General features: G+C 37.7%; 1 protein-coding gene across 1 annotated transcript; it reads left to right on the top strand.

Annotated features, from left to right (window-relative positions):
* Nucleotides 1-6: 6 nt before the first annotated feature.
* chp1 (calcineurin-like EF-hand protein 1) lies at nucleotides 7-27987 on the top strand. Its single transcript, XM_039741148.1, has 7 exons — nucleotides 7-363; nucleotides 5790-5862; nucleotides 21392-21472; nucleotides 22265-22392; nucleotides 24660-24721; nucleotides 27217-27339; nucleotides 27675-27987. Exons 1-7 carry the CDS (start codon nucleotides 297-299, stop codon nucleotides 27726-27728), a joined length of 588 nt encoding a protein of 195 aa, XP_039597082.1. The 5' UTR covers nucleotides 7-296; the 3' UTR covers nucleotides 27729-27987.

Raw genomic sequence — 27987 nt, forward strand, 5'->3', positions numbered from 1 at the left:
GCCCACCGGTGTCACAACCCAGGAAGAGTGTCAGTTTATAAAGGGTGACGCATTCCTCGCCAGTGTCACCACTGTATCAATTTAGCAAAATAAACGAGATCGGGCCAGTTGTGTCTTTTAAGAAGATCCGTCTAATACTACGTTATAATTTGAACAGCGCGTCAAGAAGGTCGAACTTGCATTTAAGGTTTGTGTTTGTATGAAGGCGCCACATTGATTCTGTGTCCTCGGGCTTTCGCTAGCGGACACCCCGAGGGAGGCGGTCAGAACAGACTCAATCGAGAAGCGGACACATTATGGGCTCCCGGGCTTCGACGCTGCTGAGGGACGAGGAGATCGAGGAGATTAAAAAGGAAACAGGCTGTAAGTAGACCAGCGGCTTGCCGGCCTAGGCGCCGACGACAGGCAGTGTGCAACCGGGGCTGTCCTTGGTGCACATTTCACATGTTTTTCAGTGGTCGCTCACACTTTGTTTGTTTAACTTGGTAACTTCTGTCGTCTGTGAGGAGATGTTTAAATGCAGACAATAACACATACAGTTAGAAACAGCTGTATACTTTTGGAATACTTCGAGGAGAAAAGGGAAGAGCAAGTCACCTTAATTAGCTTGTTTGCTTTGAACGAGATCAGTAACATGGCCGCGATGCGAGCATATAAGCGTTTAATTTTTTGATTGTTTTGTTTGATTTTGGTATACTTTATTAATCCCCGATTGGAAACTGTCATTTCCCATGATGTGGGGGGCAGATCGGAGGGTCAGGCTTTAAGCAGCGCCCCTCGAGCAGTGTACACGTTTGTGTAATCCTTTTAGCTTTGTAGCAGTTGTTAGTATTTCTTGGAATAACCAGTTTTATAATGTTTGCATCAGTCTGTGAGCGTCCTTGGAAGTATATAACTGAATCCGCACAAGGCTGGAACCAGACTAGGATGGGACGCCAGTTTTGTTTGTCTATAATCGTCCTTAAACAGACAAGACTAATGTAGCTTTGTTGGTATGAAAGGAAAACCAGAGACAAAGGGGGAAACTTACACACTCTGCAAGGATAAGAACAGGGTGTGGCCTTTGAACCCAGGACCCTGAACACATGAGGCAGCATCATCACTATCACAGCCTGTTTGTACTGAATAGGTGATGTGGATGGGCTAGTGATAATAATGCTATTGAGATTAACATAAAGAAGTGGGGGAGATTGTATTTGATTTGCCATCCTCTGGGGTTAACAAAGTATATCATATCCAAAAAAATCAGTATAGGAAAGTATCTATTGTTATCTATAATACAAATTAAGTAGGAAGGCTCATATAAACATTTAGGTGTAATGATAGAGCACCTGTTATCCTGAAAGATCACACCAAATCTGTCAGCAAAAGGACAAAGCAAAGGATTTATTTCCTATGTCGCCTTTGATCTTTTGGGATGGGAAGACTTTTTTTTTACACGTGTGATTATGAGCGTTTTATAGTATTGCAACACTGCATGTGCAAGTGTTTGTCCATTACCTTAAAGTCAAAACTGTTCCACCAGATAAAAAAATCTGTTCCAAGATTATCAGCCATCCCCTAGAGAAACGTTATGAATCAGCCTGTCATAGAAACATATATTGGCTGGCAAACAACACAGTCTCTGATCCTTCCCAAGTCCTGAATGCGGAGTATATGTTGTTACCATCGAATTGAAGGCATAGGTTTCCATGATTTAGTAGGGTTAGACTGAGGAGCTCCTGTATGCATCAGTCAATGCTTATAAATATGGAGCCTAACTCCAGTTCAAATGTACATTAAATAATGTGCTTTGTGATGGTGTTGTGTTATATATGTCTTCTTTAATTTGAGTTATGTGGGTGGTGTTGCAGATGGAACTGCAGTGATGCAAGAATAAAATCAGGCTTGTCTAACAAAGTATTATTAATCTATCAATATATCTACAAAAGGCAAAAAAAAAAATTCAGACTCCAGTTTGTTCTATTTAATATTAATTAAGGCCGATGTGTAGTGCGGTCAATATTATCATACAGTAAAATTCTTACTTTTATATGATGATCAAGCTGCAACATCTGAAATGTAACACATCCAGCGGTTTTGCTTGGTGTACTTAGTCTTGCTGGGACAAAGACTGATCGCCTGAATTAAAGTTACTAACCTAACATTCCGACAATGTGGCAGTAAATTGAGGGAGACAATAATGAGGTTAATCTTTAACTAGGTGACTTTGAAAGAGTCTTTGTCAGATGAAGAAAAAAAAAAATGAGACCATGTTAACATGGCTGGCCGAATATAGTTACAAAATGTGTGTCTAAAGGAAGTCTTGCACAAAAGATGGTGATCAGAGATTTCACAACCTTTGGGAAGCCTGTGGCGTCATTTTTGACCTTTATTATACAGTAGTCTGCCATACGTAGAGCAGATTTGAAATGCTTTGGGAGAACTTATGAGGGATACCACTTTGGTAGGATTTTGCATGAGAATACATCATGTAGTTTAATGTTTTTCCTGTTTCTGTCTGTTATGTAGGGCGGCACGGTGGTGCAGTGGTAGCACTGCTGTCTCGCAGTTAGGAGACCTGGGTTCGCTTCCACGCGTGGAGTTTGCATGTTCTCCCCGTGTCTGTGTGGGTTTCCTCCGGGCGCTCCGGTTTCCTCCCACAGTCCAAAGACATGCAGGTTAGGTAGATTGGCGATTCTAAAATTGGCCCTAGTGTGTGCTTGGTGTGTGGGTGTGTTTGTGTGTGTCCTGCGGTGGGTTGGCACCCTGCCCAGGATTGGTTCCTGCCTTGTGCCCTGTGTTGGCTGGGATTGGCTCCAGCAGACCCCCGTGACCCTGTGTTTGGATTCAGCGGGTTGGAAAATGGATGGATGGATGTCTGTTATGTTCTCACTCCACTCACTAATTTTCAGTTTTATAGTGTAGCCTTACCTGACTTGGAACACTACATACAATCAAAATGCTAAATGAATGAATTAGCCATAAATATAAATATTCAAGTCTAAGTGATGAAAATAAAATTCAAGTCTTCAGTCCTCTAAAGGTAAAACTGTGCAAGACTATAACTGTCCCACCTCTGGCCATTTTGCATTATACATTTATGCAACATCTCAATATAATATCCAAGATGGAAATGGCAGGTGGAGGTTTTATTCTGTCTGTGGTGTCGTTTGTTTCCCTTTCCTTCTATAAGGCGAGTGCTCATGGTTTCAAGATGCAGCAACACTAAGGAAAGCATTAAATGGTTTTGTGTTTAAACAACACTGATGATTTACAGTCGCATTGTGCAGGATTAGTATATCAAGGTGAAAAAAACATGGATTTTTATGAACTGCTTTGGATAATGAGGAGTTCAGATTTTTGTTCCCCTTTGCAGTTCCTATTCCACCTGTAAGTAATTTTGAAGTTGAGCAGGGGTGTCGGACTCGGATCCAGGAAGGCCATTGTCTTTTCCTTCCAGCTACTTTTTTAGTTTTTTGGTTTTTTTTTTTTTTCAACTTGGGTACTATAATAGAAGTAGTAGTTGTATTGTCCTGCATGTAGATTATGGTGAAAAGTTTACTTAAATGTCTCACCAGCATATAGCTCGCCTACACTGTCTGGCACCAGAATAAACGTCGTCACTCCAAATTCAAACAGTATTTTTTAGTGTCTTCTCGTTGTGATCCCCTGTTGTGCTCTCTAGAGGTACACTGCAGTCATCTGTTTTTCATGACGAGTTTTATCCAGTTGGGTTTTACATGACACCTAAGCTGAAAATGAGAGCCAAGTCTAGATAGAATGCCACTTCACACCCACATTTTAAAGTCGACAGTCAATTATCAGGATGCTTTAGAGTCTCGGGGAATCCACATCAGTGCAGGGGGCACCGGCAGACTCCTCACACAAGACATCCAAGTTTTTGTATTCGTATGCTGAAGCAGGGGAAGCCTAATTGATTTAGCACTGCAATTTTAGTCCTGAAAGACCACTTTTTCTGCTGATGGCAGTTAAAATTAGTTAAAAGAACTTTATGCCAATGCAGGATATTCATCACCTTTTCTGTTCGTGCTGTATCTATTCTAGCATTCAATACAACCTTTGGACTATTCCGTTTTCTAGAACCATCCTTCAACTAGTTTTTTGAACCTGCTATCCATAAGTTGAATGTGTTTACATGCACACACATAATCGGGTTTAGGTGAATATCGTGGTTAAGGCAGAAACCTGTTTTCTTAGAAACCCACAATTTCATGCACAAGTGATCTTCTGGAGTCTTCCAATGTCAAAACACTCTGACGTGATTAAACTGCACAGAAGTAAAACATCATCATCAGTCACTGTGAATTAAAAATCATCATGACGCCTGTGATGATGTTATCGCTGCATAGGATGGACATACTGGTATGTGTGCTTCTTGCTTTACACCCAGTGCTTGTAGAATAATTATAATGAAAGTGTTTTTACTTAAATAAGATAAATATTGTGTTAGGTTACTGGTTACTTGGAAAAAATAATTGGACTGTATAATGCGCGCTACTATTTAAATGTTACCCTGCTGCTGTTGAGCGGAGTTTAGCACTGTACGTTCAGCTTATCAACATAAATTTGGTGATTTCTGAAATCTTGAGATAGATTGTACATATGTTTTGTGGAAGCTTCTACTCATGGCTACTGAAAGTGTTCATGAAGAAAATGCATGTAAAGGCTGACAGATTACAAAATGCTCAACAGTAATCTGGTTAAGGGTTTACATGGCCACATAATCGGGGTAATCGGGTTTCTCGGAGTCCAATAACCTGATTTCTCTATTCAGAATAGGTTAACTTGGCATTTTAGAAATCGGGTTGTGTGAATATTAGTTATTGAAGCACATATTTAAGGCAGGGCAGTTAGATATTAACCCTGTACATTCAGGGGCTTGAGCTGTTTTAATTAGTTGGTTACTGTAGTCTATGGTGTATGGGTAGTGATTGTAAGTTGGTGTTTAATTAGTGTATATGGTATATTTGCAAGAAAACCCAACAAGCCAATTCTTTCTCTGGTTTGTGTTGTACATTTACTTAACAACCAAGCTTTGATTTTCTACATTTGGGGCCCAGGCAGGTTTCTTAAGTAACACTTGGACTGAATCGCCCATTTGTGAAAATGTGTTTGTTTGAGTGAGCATTTCCTATTGCTGCTTCTCGCTTTTGATCAGGTTAGTGAAGCAAAACATTCGTGTTTACTCTTAAAATACACCAAGGGTAGCGAGTGGATGGTTTTGTTCACTTTTGTGAATTAACACTCTTTGCAAAGAAAAACCCATGCCAGTTTTAATTCACGTGTCATCTTATTTGTACTTTTTGATGCATAATGCTATTTTTTTCAGGGGAAACATAACCAGAGCTGCTCTCGTCTCTGCTTCTTGGTCTGTCGTAGACAGACAGTTGGGAAGAGGCAGCAGCAGTTTTTTTTGGGCGTCAATTATGCACTGACATGACAGGTCAGATGATTGCATAAATTTTCGTAAATGTGTGCTAAGTCATAAAAATACCATTTTATCCATCCATCCATTATCCAACCCGCTATATCCTAACTACAGGGTCACAGGAGTCTGCTGGAGCCAAATTCCAGCCAACACAGGGAGCAAGGCAGGAAACAAACCCTGGGCAGGGCGCCAGCCTACCGCAGAATACCATTTTACATTTCTTTTTATTTAATGCTACAATAATAAGAGCTTTTTCCATATTGTGTATTAGAACATCATTTTTTAAGTGTAGTCAGCCTGGTGATTAGATTCCTTTCTTATATGATTGTTGTATTACATTTTTATTTATTTTTTTCAGTTTCTCACAGCCAAATCACACGGCTCTACAGCAGGTTCACCAGTTTGGACAAAGGTGAAAATGGCACTCTAAGGTAGGTGAGATTTCATACTCCTATTTTTAAGAAGCTTTTAAAAGTGTGTTTGCTTAATGCAAAGGTTTATTCAAAGGTGCAGTGAAATAAGGAATTTTGTGTTTTAATTGTCATTTTTATTTTCATTAAGCATTTTGACAAATGGCTTGGTGAAATGAGAAAATTGTGAAGCACAATACACCAAAACGGTATCCGGTAAATGAAGAAAATGCATAGTGGTAGGGTTTCTGCCTAGAAACATCTAGATCCTTGCCTCATCTCAATTTTAAGTGTAACACCTGAGTTTTCCTTCTCTTTCCATTTACATGCAAGTTTATTTTAGGGAGTCTTTTAATTTTTAACTTTGTAATAATTGCTTATCAAGTAGTCATATGCACATATTTGCCCAGCCAGAAAACTGGCATTTGTCCTGCTTTGTTTGGACTGCTGAGGTAGACATCCTGCTTCCCATGGCTCAGAAGTGGATAAACTGGTATATTTCTGTCCGCATTCGTATATTTCCGGCCACTTTCCCAGGTATTGGTGCAGGCGTCTTGTTTTTAAATGTTACAATGGCACAATAAACTATTTTAAGTATGCAGTTTGGGTTTTTGAGGTAGTTGAATGAAAGTACAACTGTAGGAGGTTTGAGAAACCACAAAATGCAGGAAACCTAACGAATCAGGTTACCATTAAGAATGTCCTCTTTACGTTTGTGTTGTACTGTATTCGCGTTGGAAGTCACTTTCATTCTTTCAGTAATCCTATAATTGAGTGTGATTGTGCCCACTTTAAATGAATGTCTTTTGTGTTACATTTTGCTTGCTCATACCATATTTGTTTTTCCTATCTCTCTTGGCACACCTTAAATTCTTAGCAGGTGGGCATACACGGAGTGCTTCCGTCAATTCAATACACAATGCACAATCCATCTAAAAGCTATAGTGTAAAATGTTAATTTTAATGGCTTTAGTGGTTAGGTTTATTAGTAGTCTAAACTTTAAATATCTATAGTAGTCTGGCATGTCTACAAATCCACATCACATAGTTGAATTTTTGTCCACTTCCAGCATACTTTCAATAGGAGTCTGAAATTACCCCCTTTGTGTTCATTTTAAGGGGGTAATCTTTCCCGCCTCTTTCAAAAATTAATTTCAAGCCCTGGAATTTATTTATTAATTGTTCACAAAGTGGCAGTTGGGGATACTTGAATAGACAATGTGAAAATGCAGGTACAAACAAAGTTTTCATTTTTAAATTAAACCATAGAAGCCTGAAAATGGCCTTTGACTTTGTCTCTCTTATAAACAATGGAGGACCCCTATAGATTTATTTTGTCTCCGGATGTTGCTAACTGGTGGTTTTGTTATTGATTATTGTGGCCACTGTTCAACGATAATGTTATAGGACAGTCGAGGTTAGGTTCCATTTATGTTGATCAGTTTGAAACTGCTTTGTTTAAACAACTCTTTTTTGGTAAATTTGTAAAGTTTGTAATTATTTTTCATGAGAAACTGTTACAGCACTCTGAGCCGGCACTCGGTGAAGAATGACGTGCAAAAATAAAGGGAATACTTTCTATTTGTCACCTTATCCAGTTGAGCACACATTATCCACATTTCCCATCATGGCAGTAGATGTAATTATAGCGTCAGACAAATTTATTTAAAAAAAAAAAAAAAAAGACAAAAGGATTAAATGTGCCAATAGGTCCATGTTCAGATTCTGAGTATAAAAACCAAGATACGCCCTCGCCATTTCTTATGAAAATAGCTGTTCTAAGCTTATCTCCAGGTGGTTAGTGTGTTGGTACTGCTTTCACTTCACTTTTTTTTTTTCCTTTTTTTTGCATCAACAACAACATTTATTTATATAGCACATTTTCATACAAATAAAATGTAGCTCAAAGTGCTTTACAAAATGAAGAATAGAAAAATAGAAGACACAATAAAAGATAAAAATAAGTCAACATTAATTAACATAGAATAAGTAAGGTCCGATGGCCAGGGTGGACAGAAAAAACAAAAAAAAACTCTGTAGGGATTCCAGACCAAGAGACCGCCCAGTCCCCTCTGGGCAATCTACCTAACATAAGTCAAACAGTCCTCTTTGTATTTAGGGTTCTCATGGAAGGACTTGATGATGGTAACGTAGACTTCTGGCTTTCAGTCCATCAATGTTGGAGCATCATGATGCTTTGAGTAGGTGGTGGGGCGCAGGCCGCCACCACAAAGAAACCGGAAAAAGAAACGGGAGAGTTGGGGTCAGTACGGATTTTGGAGCCACTATGATTAGTTATTATGATGAATTGAACGTACAGAGTAATAGTATTAAGTTAAATTGAAGTTATAAAAAGGCCATGTTAAAGTAATGTGTTTTCAGCAGTGTTTTAAAGTGCTCTACTGTATCAGCCTGGAGAATTCCTATTGGCAGGCTATTCCAGATTTTAGGTGCATAGCAGCAGAAGGCCGCCTCACCACTTCTTTTAAGTTTAGCCTTTGGAATTCTAAGGAGACACTCATTTGAGGATCTAAGGTTACGATTTGGAATATAAGGTGTCAGACATTCCGATATATAAGATGGAGCGAGATTATTTAAGGCATTATAAACCATAAGCAGTATTTTAAAGTCAATCCTGAATGACACAGGCAACCAGTGTAGTGACATCAAAACTGGAGAAATGTGTTCGGATTTTCTTTTCCTAGTTTGGATTCTAGCAGCTGCATTCTGCACTCGTTGCAAGTGATTTATGTCTTTTTTGGGTAGTCCTGAGAGGAGTGCGTTATAGTAATCTAGTCTACTGAAAACAAAAGCGTGAATTAATTTCTCAGCATCTTTCAATGATATAAGAGGTCTAACTTTTGCTATGTTTCTTAAGTGAAAAAATGCTGTCCTAGTGGTCTGATGAATATGCGATTTAAAATTCAGATTACAGTCAACAGTTACCCCTAAGTTTTTTTACTTCCGTCTTAATTTTTAATCCTAATGCATCAAATTTATTTCTGATAACCTCATTGAATCCATTATTGCCAATTACTAAAATTTCAGTTTTCTCTTTATTTAGTTTGAGAAAATCACTATTCATCCATTCAGAAATACCAGTAAGACATTGTGTTAGTGTATCGAAAGAGTCGGAGTCATCAGGTGCTATTGATAAGTACAGCTGTGTGTCATCAGCATAGCTGTGGTAACTCACGTTGTAACCTGAGATAATCTGAACTAACGGAAGCATATAGATTCAGAACAGCAGCGGACCCAGTATAGAGCCTTGTGGAACACCATATCGGATATCATGTGTCTTTGAGATGCGATTACCACAAATCACAAAGAGTTTTCTACCTGCCAGGTAGGATTCAAACCAATTTAAGACACTGCCAGAGAGGCCCACCCATTGACTAAGGTGATTTCTAAGAATATTGTGATCAATGGTGTCAAATGCAGCACTCAGATCTAAGAGGATGAGAACAGATAAATGGCCTCTGTCTGCATTTACCTTCAAGTCATTTACTACTTTAAAAAAATTTAAAAAAAAATTAGAACAATCTAGACGAGAACAGGCCATTCAGCCCAACAAAGCTCGCCAGTCCTATCCACTTGCTTCCTCCAAGAAAACATCAAGTCGAGTTTTGAAAGTCCCTAACGTCTTACTGTCTACCACACTACTTGGTAACTTATTCCAAGTGTCTATCGTTCTTTGTGTAAAGAAAAACTTCCTAATGTTTGTGCGAAATTTACCCTTAACAAGTTTCCAACTGTGTCCCCGTGTTCTTGATGAGCTCATTTTAAAATACAAGTCTCGATCCACTGTACTAATTCCCTTCATAATTTTAAACACTTCAATCATGTCACCTCTTAATCTTCTTTTGCTTAAACTGTAAAGGCCCAGCTCTTTTAATCTTTCCTCATAATTCAACCCCTGTAGACCTGGAATCAGCCTAGTCGCTCTTCTCTGGACCTTTTCTAGTGCTGCTATGTCCTTTTTGTAGCCTGGAGACCAAAACTGCACACAGTACTCAAGATGAGGCCTCACCAGTGCATTATAAAGGTTGAGCATAACCTCCTTGGACTTGTACTCCACAGATCGTGCTATATAACCTAACATTCTGTTAGCCTTCTTAATGGCTTCTGAACACTGTTTGGAAGTTGATAGCTTGGAGTCCACTATGACTCCTAAATCCTTCTCATAAGGTGTACTCTCGATTTTTCGACCGCCCATTGTGTATTCAAACCTAATATTTTTACTTCCTATGTGTAATACTTTACATTTACTGACATTAAATTTCATCTGCCACAAATCTGCCCAAGCCTGTATGCTATCCAAGTCCTTCTGTAATGATATAACGGATTCCAAATTATCTGCTAATCCACCTATCTTGGTATCATCTGCAAACTTAACCAGCTTGTTACTTATATTCCTATCTAAATCATTTATATATATTAAAAATAGCAGCGCCCTAGCACTGACCCCTGTGGAACACCACTCTTAACATCAGCCAGTTCTGATGAGGTTCCTCGCACCATCACCCTCTGCTTCCTGTGTCTGAGCCAATTCTGCACCCATCTAAAAACATCACCCTGAATTCCCACTTCTTTTAACTTGATGCCCAACCTCTCATGTGGCACCTTATCAAATGCTTTCTGAAAGTCCAGATAAATAATATCATAAGCTCCACTTTGATCGTATCCTTTTGTTGCCTCCTCATAGAATTCCAACATGTTAGTAAAACACGACCTCCCCCTTCTGAACCCATGCTGACTGTTCAGAATAACTCCTGTCCTTGTCATGTGTTGCTCAATCTTATCCTTAATAATTCCTTCCATTAATTTTCCTGTGATGCTTGTTAAGCTTACTGGCCTATAGTTGCTTGGATCTGCCCTGTCACCCTTTTTATATAATGGGATGATATTTGCCATTTTCCAGTCCTTTGGAATCTCTCCAGTGCACAGTGACTTCCTAAAAATACGTGTCAAGGGTTTATATATGTACTCACTAGCCTCCTTAAGAACACGAGGATAAATATTATCTGGGCCTGGTGATTTGTTTGATTTCATCTTATTTAATCTGAGCAGCACTTCTCCCTCTACAATTTCCAAATCCCTCAGTACCTCCTTAGTAGTTGTGTTTACCTCTGGCAGGTTATCCACTTGCTCACTTGTAAACACCTCAGAAAAATGTAAGTTTAGGGCATCTGCTATTTCATTGTCTGTATCTTTTAATTCCCTTTACTATTCCTGATGAACTTGACCTCCTCCTTAACTGTTCTTTTACTACTAAAATACTGAAAGAATCTCTTGGGGTCTTCTTTCGCCTTATCTGCTATATTCCTCTCCAACTGTCTTTTAGCCTCTCTGATATCCTTCTTAATGGTTGCCCTCATGTTCTCATACGCTACGGTTCTCTTTGCAGTCATTAGTCTTATATGCCTTATACAGCAGTTTTTCCTTTGCAACTTCTTTTTAAATCTTTATTAATCCATCGTGGAGATTTTTTAGTTTCCTATTACTTCCAAATTTAGGTATGTATCTGTCCTGCATTACATGTAAAACATTTTAAACCTGTTCCACTGCTCCTCGACTGTCTCCACATTTAAAAGCTTATCCCAGTCTATCCTACTTAGACTTTGTCGCATCTGCTCAAAATTAGCCCTACTAAAGTTCAACTTAACAATTTTAGTCTTTGCATCTGTACTCTTACAAAATACTGAGAATTGTATTACATTATGGTCACTTGACCCTAGTGGTTCAATCACCTCTACACCCTCAATTCTATCCTGATTATTACAGAATACTAAATCCAGATAGGCTTCACCCCTTGTTGGTGCTTTAACATGCTGTGTTAAAAACAGTCGCGATTACTTCTAAAAACTCCTGCTCTTGTGCTCCTCCATCTGTAAGGTTATCCCAGTTAATATTTGGATAATTAAAGTCCCCATGACTATAATATCCCCTGTAAACTTGCCTTTTGATATTACTAAAAAGATGTGTGTTGAAATTACTGTCTGAATTGGGTGGTCTATAACACACTCCTAAAATGAGACCTTTTTCCCTAATATTTTCCAGGCGAAGCCACATGTCCTCACTAAGATGGGGCTCATCATCCAACTGAAGATGACTTACATTTAATTCCTGTTTGGCATAAACAGCAACCCCACCTCCTTTTCTGTTCTGTCTATCCTTCCTAAAAAATGTGTATCCCTCTATGTTACACTCATCCCCATCTTTGTTATTTAGCCAGGTTTCCGTTATTGCTATAATATCATAATTATGCTCTGCTACATACAACTCCAACTCACTTACCTTATTTTTGATACTTCTAGCATTAAGGCAAGCTATTTTTAATGTGTTAATCCTTCTATCTTTACGTGTTTGCTTAAAATTTACATTACTATGCATTTTTATTTCTACACCATTGTTTGTTCTTCCATGTATAGATCTAAATCTGGCCTGTCCTAAACTCCCTGCCCCCCCATTCCCTAGTTTAAACAATCCTCGACTAGCCTACACATACGCCTCCCCAATACATTGGTGCCCCTCCGGTTCAGATGTAACCCGTCACGGCGGAACAGGTCCCATCTGTTCCAAAAGGAGTCCCAATGCCCCATTGTGGCAATTGCCCCACAAGTGCAGTTTCTGTACTGTGATTTGTTCTGAAACCTGACTGAAATTTATCAAGAATAGCATGTTTATTGAGGGTCGTTTAACTGCATAACGACTGCCTTCTCTAGAATTTTACTTCGGAAGGGCAGGTTAGAGATGGGTCTAAAATTTTCAAAAGCAGAGGGGTCAAGATTATTTTTCTTGAGCAGGGGTTTAACTACAGCAGTCTTAAGACAGTCTGGGAAGACCCCCTTATCTAATGACGAATTAACTATGTCAAGAATATTGTCAATTAGCACGCCTGATACTTCTTTGAAAAACCTTGTTGGTATTGGGTCAAGGACGCAGGTGGAGGGTTTCAGTTGAGAGATTATACTATGTAATTCAGGTAAATCTATCCTGGTGAAAGAACTTAATTTGTTTATGATGGAGTACCGGGCCTTTGGAGGTTCTGCAGTGTTGGGGAGATGTACTATGTTATCTCTAATATCTTCAGAAGGTTAAAGTACATGTACACTACTCTTCATCAATCTCCCACACACAGATTTTCCTGGAAGAACAAACACTTCATTTATTGATTAAATTCATGCAAACCACCTAAGAAAACTGTTTAATTAAAAATTAGTGCTAGTATTCATTTTAGATTAGACACGTCATTGCTCCAAATCCAGAAAGAGTCAGCAAAATGAAGTTGTAGTAGTTACAAACCTATTTCTGTAGCTTTTCTCTCCAGGTGATTTCACACATGATATGAGATGTTGCAAAAGATTTTGTTTTTCGGGGGGATTACGACTCTGTCTTTTGCCTTATGTTTGTTGTGATGTGTACTCTGTACAATGAAATTTTTACTTTTATGTCTCCTCAAATCATAATACAAATACTTACACGGGTAAAAAAGTGTATATAGCATAGAACAAATAACACATTCATAAAACACGCCCAGTCATAGTGAGGAGACTGTCTGTTGACATTTTTGGTTAAAATCATTCATTTCTGAGGCACTGAATAGGAATCCCAACCAGATCTTTTAGGGGCCCCACACACTTTGTCGACTCAGGCTACTGTTAATATTCTAATGATAGAAATTCCTTTCATGGTCCTGTTTTAATGTTAGGAGAAGTTGGTTAGTAAATATGACAATGACTCAAAATGTCACAACCAGACACAAAGCAGAAAGAGAATGGAAAACACTTAATACTTTTACTGTTAATACTTTTAACTGTTAACTATGCCTCAATAATCAATTCTGATTTGAATGCAAGCATATTTTAAACTGGAAGCTCTAAAAGTAGATGATCTTCCACTTAGATTTGTTTAATGGATTCTTGCTAAACTGGTGCTTTGTCCAGGATAAGCACAGGTTCCTGTGACCTTGAACTGGTTAAACAGGTTAAATATTGAATTTTGAGAAGGACTGCATCTTGTGATTTTATCAAATAGTTTGGTATCGGTTTCTTTAAGAAAGGTGAGGGCTGGCGAGAGGACCTAAGCAATTCAGGACATTTAGTTGTCAAAAGGTTAACCCGGTTTCTCTAACCAGAATGAGGGTTTACCTGGCAGTTTAGAAAATGGGTTTTTGTGAATAACTGGGTTGTTAACAGTGCATGCAAAGGTACTTATTGTCTTTAAACCAGCTGTTTTAGGTGCTTCAGTTTTACATTGGCTGTAGAAGCCTGCCATTGCATTACTGTACAGTGGGCCTGTAATTACTCCTTAATACATGTGATGTATTTATCTTATAAATATGTAAGCAGCTATTAGAATAAAAGACATAATGGAATCTGTATGGTCAGACAAGACCTCGTGAACTAAGCAATATTCATTATAAGGATCTAAGAATGCTTGAAGTAAATGTAATATAAGCAGGTTTTGTATTGTATTATATACTGATGTTGTCTTTATCGTCTAACTTTTTGCCATTGTTTAATAGATCAAAGCACAGAAAATGTCATTTGTAATTGCTGTACTTTGATATTGTATTAATGGCTGGATCTCCAAAAAAGGTGCCTAGAAAGTGTCTTTGCAGAGCCCAGTTTTCACTTCAAAGGCATTTCATTGTGAAACTTCTGACCAACTGCTAGGAGTCTTTGTTCTTAGAATTGTTTTATAGTTGAGCTCTTTTTCTTTTTTTTTTTTTTTTTTGAAGAAGGGTATTTGAGAACAAAGATTGGTAGACAAATATAAATAAGATGCATTGTTCTGGGTTTGTGAGTCAGTAAACAGAGCTGACTGATAACCTTTTGTTCTCTCACACTTTTTGTTTTGTGTAGATTTTCAGTCAGTAAATACTTGTGTCGTTCTCCCATATCTCATCAGTACCTTTTTGTAATTTGATCTACTCATGCTGTGCTACATGAACACACAATATATATACAGAGATCTTTTGTATAGCCATCTTTATGTAATTTTAAAACGATTACTGGGTGGCTAATAGTTCTAGATAATTATATTAAAAAAAAAAAACAAAAAAAAAACCCTTTGAACTTTTGGCGAGATATATTTCCACCAAGACTATCATTCCAACTTAAATAAAATCATGTTTTGATTCAGTCAAAGCCATGTCCTGCCATTTCAGGATGGTTTTAACTGGACCTAAGAAATGGACAATATATGAACAAAAACTCCGAAGCAGCCTTGATGTCCAGTGCTTTCCTGTTGCAAGTCCCTAAGCCCTATTGGCGGCTGCTGCTGTGGTAACCTGCTTTTTGCCATTTATGTTTAGTTCAGCAACCCTAATGGTGTAATTTAGCTAAGGTGATTAAGAGGTACAGGAGCATTACCAGTGCTAATGTATCATTAAAGCTAGTGTACATGCCATTTAATTTGCACATGACCTTCCTCACTCTTTGTAGGACAGAGCAGTTGCCATGTTCACTAAGTAGTTTTTCTTCATTGTAAAGAAATATTACCAGATTCTTATGGCTGGCAACTGTAAAATCTTTTGGGGTTTGTCTGTTTTTAGGATATAAGCTGTGTGTGCGAGTTTAGCAGATTTTTGTTTTATAAATGCTGTTAATTTTACAGAGAATCTTGCATTCAGAGTGACACAGTGGACTAGCATCCTTGCACTTTAGGAAGAATCCAGCCTGGTGTGTGTCTCTGCGGGTTTTACACGTTCATCCTGTGTCTACATGGACTTTCTCAGGGTTCCCCACTTTCTTCTCATTTCTACTTGTTGTGTTTTAGGTTTAAGGGTAATTCTAGAGCAGGGGTCCTCAATCACAGTCCTGGAGGGACGCAGTGGCTGCAGGTTTTTGCTCCAACCCAACTGCTTAATAAGAAGCACTTATTGCTCAAGTAACACTTCTGCTTCACTTTAGTTGTCTCACTCGTTAAGATTTTGAACCGTTATTGCTTATTTTAGTCTTCAACAGCTGTATTCTCGCTTTTTTAATTGCTCCTAAATAGCAATAACATGCAAATGACAAAAGAGACCAGCATTTCTCCATTTAGCTTGTTACCATTTACACCTGTGAGTATTTATCATGCACTTTTGGGTTTAATTTAAATACTTGGAAGGAAAGTGAGGAGAAAAAAGTGAAGGAATGAGAATTGCTCATCCATTTTAGCCTTCAAACCATTTGGATGATATCCTTAGAAAGGGGAAGAAAATCTAGGATATGAGAATGACCTGACATGGCAGAGTTAAAGCACTAACAAGCCATGAAATTAAATTATTGGGAAGAATTGCTTTATAATTAAGCAACCAGCTAGAACAAAAACCTGCAGCCACTGCGACACTGCAGGACTGTGAGGACCCCTACCTAGAGGGACTCTGGAGTGTGTGTGGGTGACTCTATGCAGCGGCCTACTAGAAGAATTGAGCTCAGAGAATTTGATAGAGAATCCCTTTTTTTTACCCAACAGTTTTAGCTTCCATGAAAAATTTTAAAACAATTTTTCTTTTTAAAGCTACATTTGTAGATGGTGAACCGCCAAATGACAACTGAAAAAATAATATTCAATCATCTGTTTTGCCTTTTTCAAACTTTTTCTGATTACTGGCAAGATGCATTCTGGCAGCATAATGGGCAAGAGCGATGCTTTTGCAACTTCTGAGAGCAGTGTTTTAATTCTTTTTTTGAACGGATTGTGTTTTCTAACCATATGAATAAAACAACAATTACTGTATGGTCCTTGTTATGATGCTGTTTTATGCATAGTGTTCATCTCTCTGTGCTGTTTTTAAATAATAATAATATACAGTATAGTAATTATATTTCTTATTTAATAGTTAAGCTATTTGGTCCCGGGGTGTAATGGTTAACATGCCAGTGATTGCTGCTTTTAATTCTATTTGACATAATTACATGGTTTTTGCATTTAAATGAGTAGTTTTGAGAGTGCTTTGTGGCCTTAAAGTAATTGTATAGCTCAAGGAGAGCCAACCTTTAATTACCCCCTTTAAAGTTGTGCCACTGCTACCTTGAAATATCAAATACATCAACCATGTATACTGTCAGGTAAATAACTGTAAAGCATGGTAGCCAGGAATTTAAAAAAAAAAAGTGTCCTTATTTCAGCTTGGAATGTAAAACAGTGTTTAAAGCCTTTGTTAAGCTGATGTAAGATGGCAAATACATTTGAATCAAAATACATTTGCTGATAATGAAAAGCAACTTTTACCCTACAGCCCCACTTATGTTTGGTTTTAGATTAGATTACATCAGCTTTATTAATCCTATGAGGAAATTGAAATGCATACAGCAGTAAAAGCAAACAAGGATACAGACTCACAGGACAAATAAGCCAATCCATCAATCAGTTGATAAGTAAATAAATACATGGGATGGAAACCCTGAATTGCCTGATTGCAGTGAGCAAGAAGACCCCCAGAGGCCCTTTTTTAATATACCGTGATTGAACAAGCCAGTATCTAAAAGTGCTACAAGAGAGTAGAACCCAAACCCACACACACACCCGGCAGGAGATGGAAGGGATTTTTTTCATGACTTTAGCAGTTTTGAGCATCCTTGGTTTGTTTTTCATAATGCTTGTGTGTATAAAAAAATCAAACAACATGTTAGAAATGCACCAGTATGAACTTTCCAATGTCATATCTGCCAATTCCAATACTGGTATCAACATTTTATTTCCAGTTTTTTTTTGGGTTTTTTTTTTCTGCACTTCATTTATATTCAAATTCTGAACATGTTTTCGAATAAATTTAGGGTTTAAATGAGCTGAAACCATATAAATTAGGTCCATTTTAGACCTTTTTGACTTTTTCCAAATTACTGGGTATTCCCGCTAACAGTACAGTCAGAATCAAATGTCCTTTCGTAGTTTGTTTTTAATTGGAAGTGGGGTGTATTGTAGCCATGAATTTTGCTATCGGTTTATTTTGATGGAAATAACATCTTAGCTAGTAAAGGCGCTCCAGGCTGTGGTGCAGTCAACATCAGTTGTTTCATTTAGAGTTTTGAGTCATCTATGTACTTGGACAAGTTGTGCCATTTTAGATGACAAAGGAAATTTGTTGCATTATTTTTTTGCCCATCCCAGATTAAAATGTTACAGAACAAGTGTTGTGTGCTGCTGTTTTGGTGTCCTTGACATTTGAAAAGTGACCACACAGCAGACATTATACTTAGCAGACCACACAATGTTCAGGAGACTGTTTTGCTCCTGTGACTTGTGTGTCATGTCTAGCATTCTAAAACTGTTGGTACTGGATTTGTTTTTGTTATCTTTATTTTGTTATCCACTAGTACTGCCGTGCTGTTTTAATCAACTGTGCAAACCTCTTTTGTAACTTAGAGATTAGTCTCCTATTTCGTAGAATTTCATAACAATGTTTTTTTTTTTTTTGTTTTTTTTTGTGTACTATTAGGAGTCCGTTGCACGGTTGGAGTAAAGTAGTCCATTATTGTCCCTAATGAGAGCAGTAAACAATGTCATACACGTGGTACTTTTTTTTTTTTTTTATATATATAATAACCACAATTGCACGGTCAAATTGAGCCATGTCATAGAGCAAATGTAAAATCAAGGAAAGGGAAAAGCTGTAGTGCAGTTGTTTCTGTTTTGAATTGGTTTAATTTCAACATTTCAAAATGTCTAATTGCGTCACAGAATTGATAATGTGAATGTCTTCAGTCTTTGAAAAGTGGTGATCAGTTTTTGACTTCATGTAGTTTTTATGATGATGTGGTTATGCAGTTTTTTTATTTCCTTATTTCACTTCTCTGTCTGAAATTTTGCAGAGAAAATTATTGATTTGCCTTTATTTTGCTATCTTAAGTGCTTTTGTAAACCGTTACATCATAGATCAAACATTATCCTTATGAAACACTTAGAATTCTGAAACCCTCAAAATAAATAAATAAAGAAAAAAGAACTTGATATTGTGTCACAACGAGTAACAGTCTTGGCCACCCACTATCATAACCTGCTTATCCCAGCAGTCATAGGGCACAAGGCAGGAACAACACTTGAACAGACTGCTAGTTCATCACAAGACAAATGCGTACACGCATGCACATGGGCCAGTCCTTAAGATAATGGTGATTTACCTGTCCTTGTACTTTAAAGTTTAGTGAGAAATTGCCTTTGATTATTCTTTTTGCACCCAATGATGTAATTTACGATGGACTATAAAAATTTCTTAATAGTGTTGAGAAAATATTCTGAGTCTGGGTGTAAACAAAATCCTAAGCTTCCAAGTGTTCAAAAGGTGAATTTTCTATTTTGGCAACACATTCAAGGTGTTTCTTCAGTCCATTTCAATGCAGAACAACATGGACCTTTAGAATTCATGAACCCTGTAAGAATTTCTTTACTTGAATTATATTCCATGTATGAATTATGATTTAAAGACGTCATTGTGATCTTTGAGTCAAGGGCAAATATCTTTTTGTATTTGTATGTCGAGCAGAATCTTTCTCCGTTTGAGTCCGTGTTTTGAGGTAAATTTAGCAACCATAAGTCTGTTCACTTCAGAATTTTTTAGTGTATATAAATTAGTCATTTTTTGAGTGCATGTTTAGCCTTAGATTTAAAATATTGATTTTGTCTGGTATTGTCTGTGTATCTAGTAAAGTGTTGGATTGATGCTCAAGTTTTGACTTTGGTATCCGTACCAGCTGTCAGACCTTTTGTGTTTTCTCCAAATCTGGTATATGTCACGTCCCTAATCTACTACAGCTCTTTTTCTTTTTTTTTTTCTTTCATGCTTTATTAGAATGTACTTGATTGTGATGTTTGATATAATTTTGAGTTTTAGCAAGACCAGTAGTGGTAATAGGTTTGTAAGTGTTAATATGACCTCCACATAAAGCTCCTGTAAAGTGTAATCTTTTAACTGGCCAACCATTTACCCCAAATTTAGCAATTTCTGTAAACTTCAAATACACTTGCAAATTGCATCAGAAATTTTTACAAGTGGCAGTATAGATGGAGGCATTTTCTACTTTGCACTTTGTCACCATTTGTGGAAACCTAGTCTTGTAACCGTTGTCTCATTACATATTTATATAATTTGATACTGAAATTTTCAAACTTCTTGCATCCAACCCGCTATATCCTAAATACAAGGTCACGGGGGGGTCTGCTGGGTGCAAGGCAGGAAACAAACCCCAGGCAGGGCACACACACCCACACACCAGGGACAAGTTAGAATCACCAATGCACCTAACCTGCATGTCTTTGGACTGTGGGAGGAAACCCACGCAGACAGGGGGAGAACGTGCAAACTCCACACAGGGAGGACCTGGGAAGTGAACCCGGGTCCTCTAACTGCGAGGCAGCAGCACTACCACTGCGCCACCATGCCGCCCAACTTCTTACATACAAACTGTATTAACACAATGATAGACAATAAAATAAACAGCTTCCATTTGCCATTACACGTAATGTACAGTGTGTAATTGGTACGTTATCAATCAAAAGGGGTTTGGTTTTAATTGATTTAAACCAATGTACAACTTGAAAAAGATATTTTGTATAGAAAGTTTGTTTTGGTTTTAAGCAGAACTTTCTTCATCCACTTCACAGCTCTGTCTGCATGACACATGTCAATGGTTGTCTTTGACCTATCGAAGACACCTCCCCATCTTCGCTCGTCAGTTCTCCCTGTTTGTCAGTGGTGCTTTTCACCTGCAGTGCTCTTCAGTTCAACTGGACACTTTGATTTACAAACTCTGGCTCTCTGCAAATTGGTCACTAAACTGCTTCTGCTCTTTGTCTTCAGGCGGTTGTTAGCGCTGCACAGCACTTTAGCAAAGTGTACTTGGTACAGTATTATCGACAAATATTAACAATTTAAAAAAAAACTACCGTTTTGGCTATTTTTTTACTTTCTATAAAGTCCCCAAATTTCAGTTGAATCAGTCTGAGAGATTGGGGTGTTTTGAGTTTTTCTGCTGTAGGATTTTTTTTCTTTTTTTTTTTTTACTCCTAAATATTGATATATCAAAGTGTCATTTCTTAGTGGATACCTTCTGCCTATAAAATCTGGAATTTGGCTAAATTAAGCTGATGTCACAATATGTGACTTGATGTTGTGGAGTATGTCAGGTTTGCTGATCTTGTTGCTGCAGCATTCCAAATTATATGACTGAAAATCATACAAATGCTAATGGCTGTTATACATTCAGCTGCAATCCTGGCCATTTTTGGGTGTTTTTTGTGTTTTCTGTTTTAGTACAAATCCAAATCAGAAAAAGTTGGGACACTATGGAAAATGCAAATTAACACAAAAAAAACACATAGTGATTCTTAAATTTACTTTGACTTTTATTTCATCACAGACCGTATGAACACAGGATATTCCATGTTTTGTCTGGTCATCTTCATTTCATTTGTTAATACACATCCATTCTTAGAAGAATTTTCTATAGAATAGAAATTCTTCACAGAATTTTGAATTTTGCGTTTTCCCCCCCAGTATATAAGGTACCATTTATAATGTCATATTTACAGTAACTTGCATTTGCTTTCCTTTTGATTATAGCCGTGAAGATTTCCAGAGGATACCAGAGCTTGCTATTAATCCACTCGGAGACCGAATTATCAATGCTTTTTTTTCTGATGGGTAAGCTGTTCATGGACCAGTTTTTTTGTCAAATTATTTAGCAGGAAATGTGTTGTATTGCAGAAGTCTAAGTATTTTGTTGACCCTGGTTTTTAATTACCTAAGGATTTATTTCATATAATTTGGTAGAACAGATGGATCCTTCTGAGTTAACTTTTCTTAATGGTGTGTAAGATGGAACACTGTATAGCCCCTGACCAGACACACATTGGACGCGGGAGGCGAGTATAAAATGAATAAAACTATTTATTTTCTTCCCCTGTGAGCGCACGTCTTCCCCGTGTCCCACAGGCAATACACCGTCCCAAATAACAGCACATAGGTTATGCAAAGCACTTCTCGTTCCTCTCTGGCATCACCACTCCTCCCAGGCAACGCTGGCTCCTTTTATAGTTCTAGCACCTGGAGCACTTCTGGGTGATCAGAGTACCGGCTGCACTTCCCAGGTGTGAATATGTTGCCAATAGGGGCTCAGCAGTCCCACACACAGCACCCCTGGCGGTGCCTGCAGGACCCAACAGGGCTGCACCCAATTCCCATTGAGCCCTGGTGGAAACTGAGGCACTGCTCCAACCCAGGGGGTGGCCATCTAGCATCCAGGGGGAGGTATTGCACTGTCCAGGGCTACTCCCCCTGAATATAGTGTGCAGGGGTGTCCCAGCTGGGCATGGACCCCAGCCGCCTGCCACAGGTAATTTAATGGTCCTACTGATGAAGTATCAATTTGGATCACTGATGCATTTAACTTTTCACTGTCTTGTCTTAATTTGGATTACTTTATTTTTAACACAGTGAGGACCAGGTCAATTTTCGTGCATTCATGAGGACCTTGGCACACTTCCGACCAATTGAAGACAATGAGAAGGGCAAAGACCCCAGTAGTTCTGAGCCTCTTAATAGCAGAAATAATAAGCTGCTGTGTAAGTACATAATGAAATCTAATACACGGCTGTGTTCTTCATTTTGACCTCGGTGTGTCTCTTAACTGTAGTTAAAGTAATGTTGCACTAGAATAATTAATAATTATTAGAAATATAATTTGTCTTGCATATTGTGAATGTTGATTTTTAGACCTGATCATTTCTTGGTGGAAATGAATACTTCTTTTGAGTAATACTTTGCATGTTCTACTGCAGATAACTAATGCTGTCCTGCATGAAAGCGGGCATTATATACTTTTAAGTGCACAGGATTTCCCATAGAGGTGTGTAGAAAGAGGTGGCTTGAAGAAGGGAGGCATGGCAAAGAAGTGGCCAGTGTGTGAGGGCAGTCTAGCAGGTATCAAAGAAGAACACTCGACTGGGGCAACCTCTCTTTGCTTACAGATATTGATTCGTTTGTGAAGGAAATGTAGGGGGCTGTCCACTTCATTTTGAATAAAACAAAATTGGCACAAGGAACAAATATGAGGACATCATTTACCCCAGAAGTGATTAGGCAGGAGCCTGAAGAGGCATTAGAATTTTCTGTTTTCTTGTTTGTTTGTTTATTATTCCTTCTTTTGCTTTGTGCTGCTGATTTTAGTGTTACTGCAGAAGGTTTTTCAAATGTGAAGGTTATCCTGAGCCCAGCCTTTTAAAGTTACATTTTTATCCTACTGAGAGGAACGGTAATCAATTCTGTCTCATGCCATTGGAAAAAAGTCGAGCAACATAGTTATTGATAAGTATGGTGCAAGTGTAAAAAGTACAGTTTTACAGTAATAGGTACTGTTAATATTTTTGGATGCTTTATTTGCAGTGTTAGGGTACACATGAAGATGTGTCTAATCTAGGGGAACCTTTGCTTTTTTTTCTAGAAGGTCTTTAAATAAATAAATAAATACTATGAATACCAGGGTACTCCAGCTTCCCCTGAACACACCAGACCCAGGCACAAGAGTTGCACAGTGAAAGCCCAATGTAGCAGGGCTCTGCAATCTCCACAGCTATCAATGGCGGCCTGAAGTCCTTCAGGAATCTGAGGTGCCACTGCAACCTAGGGGTGATTGCCATCTAGCATTTTGGGGGAGGCAGTGACCTGTGCACATCTGCTCCCCCAGTCGTTTTAATATCGGCTGTCCATCACAATATACATAGACATATATTATAGTCTGAATACACACCAGAATATCTAAAGAGGAAGATAACTTCAAAAAGATAACTTCTGACTTTGGAGTTCCAGTCAGAGTGAGAGATTATGTAGGCCTACTGCCGTTGGTATAAAGGAGTCCCCATAGTGTTTCTTGATACACTTCTGCTGAATAATTTGTTGGCTTTAAGTCCTCCATGCTTTTGTGTCTCAGAGAGGATATGCAGCATTGTACATAATGGCACCCAGTTTTGTTTTAATTCCCTCCTTTACTATGACCTCCAAGGAGTCCAGAGTGTTCCATAACTGAACCTGCCCTTTAATTTGCTTGTTGATCTGGTGGGCCTTAAAGTGATGTTACCAGCCGAGCAAACCACAGTACAGAAAATTGCACTAACCATCACAGAGTTCTTGAAGATGTGAAGGATGTCACTACCAGCATTATGGAACACAGTCTCCTAAGGAAAAAGAGCCACTCTGCCCTGTTTTATATTTTGATACAGCAGAAGCAGATTATGGAACAATTAAACCTTTAATGTGCACATCAAGCAATGCTTCACATCACCATATCATTGGTGCCCGTGTTCACTTCCACTTGACCATCAGGAAGGCCCAAGTAGGAAGTTAGTTATTATTAAACACAACTTTTAGAGTATTCAAGAAGCAATTCTCAAGTATGTTCTTTTTTTCACAATATAAAACCAGATTCATTGAAGCACTTGAAGCTTCTCTGACACTTGGCAGGTAAATGTTGACATGTTAACTAAATTTTAAGCAAAAAAACAAAATCTCTTCAGTTTGCAAATTATTTTTCTATTAATGATTACCACAATGTCTTTGGTTGAAAAGTTTGAAGTTTGTGTTTTCTCTTTTAAAATGCTGCCTGACTAATTATATATTGTTCAATGTTCGTAAATACCATGATTTAAACAAGCAACAGAGCGGTTATTAAATATTGGCACAAACATGCCATATCAGAGTTGCAGATTTATTACAAACAGTTGGAAGTGTCTTTAGTCTCTCTAAAAATCATTAATATTGTCATATTAATATTTGAAAATGTTATACCTGTGTCTGTGTGTATGAATATATAATAAATATGTACTTTTTTTTTTAGTTGCATTCCGATTGTATGATCTGGACAAAGATGATAAGATATCCCGCGAAGAGCTCCTACAGGTAAGATTCTAAAAAAATGAATGCATTTTTTTCTTTTGTTGCTTTTGTTTAAATAAAAATTTGGACTTTGTAGTATGTGTTATTTATTTATTAATTTATTTATTTTTGAGCTGGTTATATATTCCAATCTGAAATTGCCATAGAATGAAATTCAAAACCAGCATCAAATACTGCTATCTGTCTGAGTTGAGAACTGTAGTCTGAGATATATGCATCACTGTTGAAATAGCCATCCATCCATCTTCATCCTGGGCTGAGTCGCAGGAGAGCTGGAGTGTAGTTGCAGAACTAGTGATACATCACATTTCAGTTTGAGGATGGAGAAAAGTAATAGACTTGTTAAAAGTACACAAGTCTGCTAGAATGTCTTGCCACAATCCAGTAAAGCCCTATTGATCTTGACATATTTCTCGGAGCAGCAGTTTTGGCAGACACTCTCTAAAGAGAGTCTTTCATTTGTTTTTCTTTTTATTACTCTGTTATTAAAGCAAAACCTGACATATTCAGGGCTTCTCTGTTTTTTTTATTCTGGAACTGTGTAAAGTGTTATATAAAAGTATGCTTATTTTATCGTATTACAGTATAATATACATGGATTGATAAAATTGCCTTCCAGTGGTAAAACTAGTCACAATTTTGCTTGCCTTGATATCTGTGGAATTCCTGTTGATTATGGTTCACTTAATAGATCATACTGTTTTAAAGTCTTTTACCTTATTTAATAAAAGAATAGTACTTCTTTTATTATTTGGGATTCACGGTTTGTGTATGGATTGTCAATATGCATTAAAGAATGCTTTATTAACAGGTCTGTGTAAAAGCCAAGTCTAAAAAAAAAAAAATGGCTCCAAGCAAAAGCCATTGAAGTTTTCTTGTATAGGGTGGTCCAGATCTAATTATGTAATTTTCATTACGCTATAACTTAAGTTTATTACATTAAAAATCGCCCACAAAATCCTGGACCATCAAGAAGTGTGCAAACTGACAACATGAATAATCGTCTTCGTGCCAAACTAGAATTGTCCCCGCATAAATCAAAGTCATCCTGATGATCTGGATCTGAATAATTAGATGTTGGACAACCCTGAAGGAGTTTTCCAGAGTGTACTTAATTTGTTGCATTTTACTTTTGTGTAGAGCACATCACAATGTACCAATTACAAATTTTGAGGTCCACACATGTAAACTTACAGATTAGTTTGAACAGACAGTAAAACAAGCAGCCTCAAATTGGTTAACATAAATGGAATCCAACCGTGTATATCCATTAATACTATACAGGCACTTGAGCTCTGGCCAGATGACAACAAAGGGGAGCAAAACAAAAACTAGTGACTGCAACATCCCAGGAGAAAGCATCTCTAGACGGGCCATGGTCCATTTTAATGAACAAAGCCTGATGCAGATACAGCCCTGTAGATCTCAGCCAGGTGTGCCCACCACATCCTTGGCATTCTGTAGTATTATAGGAGTTAATGAAAGGCTTTTAGGCTGGCTTTATTCCTATTGTGAGATAATGAGTATGTTATACTTCAAACTAGGATTATTTTGATAAAGGGGCCTTTTTTCCATATTGTACTTGAATGCATGCACTGAGTAGAACTGCTGGGTGGCTAGCTATTTCATTGGGTATTGGGCCGAGAGGGTTGAAAAGAAGATGAGGTTTCAAAGATACCAGCCTTCCTCCCCTATGTTATGTGCAGAAACCTTCCAGACACGGCACACTTTGATCTTGTTAGTAAAGCTAGGATACTCATTTTAGATTTTAGAGGCCTATTGTAATGTAATTTACCCAGAAGCCGCCTCTCCTGCCTTCATTTTGCATGTCCTATACAGATATCTTGTGAGTATGTTAAGGACAAAGCCTGTAAAATTTTCTGCAGTTTGTGTTTTGTATTCACAAAAGGGAAGGGGGTAGCAACCACAGGCGTAATTAAAGTTTTTTAGTCCTTATGTCTTTGACTTTAAAAGTCTGTTTTTGGATTGCATTAAATTACTGTTTTTGATTTCATTTATATTGTCAAGAGCGGAAAAAAAATAAGCAGGTTTTATATGAGCAAACATTTTAAATGTGCTTGTTAAATTTGCTGTGAAGCGGCTTGCTTTATTTTATATCCTTTTTTTGTGGTTGGAGGTGCGGATTACTTCAGGATTTTTCTTGAGTTCATCAAAGCTCTGTGACTCATAGACGCAAGTTTAAAATATAGGATGATTCACAGCAGTTTATTTAATATACAGTGCATTAAGGAGTCTGTTGGCTCAAACATGTTGCTGGTTTGCCATAAATATACTTATTAAATAAAGTACATGATTCAGTTTAATTTGAAGTGTATCACATTTTAAACAACTAGTTATTTTGAAAACTAACAGAACATTTTTATCCACGAATCCCATAATAATCATATGCAGTGCAGTCACTAAATTTGTATGATGGTGGCCACAACAGATGCATGTAAAAACAAAAGGTGCATTTTCTGTTTTTCTTTTGCTGGCAGGTCCTCCGCATGATGGTGGGAGTGAACATCTCAGATGAGCAGTTGGGTAGCATAGCTGACCGGACAATTCAGGAAGCAGACCAAGATGGAGACAGTGCCATTTCATTTCCAGAGTTTGTCAAGGTGTGTTTTGTGTAAATCTAAAATTGTTTTTCAAATCTCCTTATTACCTTAACATTCCCATGTAGAGGGGTTTTTTCAAATGATTCTGCATTTCTGACTAATACTATTTGGAATCTTTCAACATTGGAAATACAATTGGGCACATTTTGTTGTATTTGCAGTTGGAACAGACAGATGAAGTGATTTTACTCAGGGTTGCATAGTGTCAGTAGTGGGATTTGAACCCACAACTAAAAGGTTTGAAGTCCAAAGCCTTAACTCTGCTTATTATGATGGTGCGTTGATTCATAGTGTTTACTATGGTGTGCTTACTGTTGTATTTATTTATGTTTCAGGTCTTGGAAAAGGTGGATGTTGAGCAGAAAATGAGCATTCGATTCCTTCACTAGCAGAAGAAAGTGAATCTGCGTGTGATGTACAACACAGGATGTGCAAATCAATATAGCCAGAAGCGTCTTGTCATTTTTATTTTAAATCTTTAAACTACACATTAGTTATTTGTTGATTGGGTAAGATGTGCCTTAGGATGTCACTATGGCAACAAAATGACAAAGCTTGTGTAGGATGTCATCTGCTGCCTGTAATCTCAATTTCCTGCTCTTCGTTTTTATAGTTGCTTGTCAGTCTGTAAATAATCAGTTTATACAA

This window comes from Polypterus senegalus, chromosome 18 (assembly GCF_016835505.1).
Source record: "Polypterus senegalus isolate Bchr_013 chromosome 18, ASM1683550v1, whole genome shotgun sequence".
Lineage (NCBI taxonomy): Eukaryota > Metazoa > Chordata > Cladistia > Polypteriformes > Polypteridae > Polypterus > Polypterus senegalus.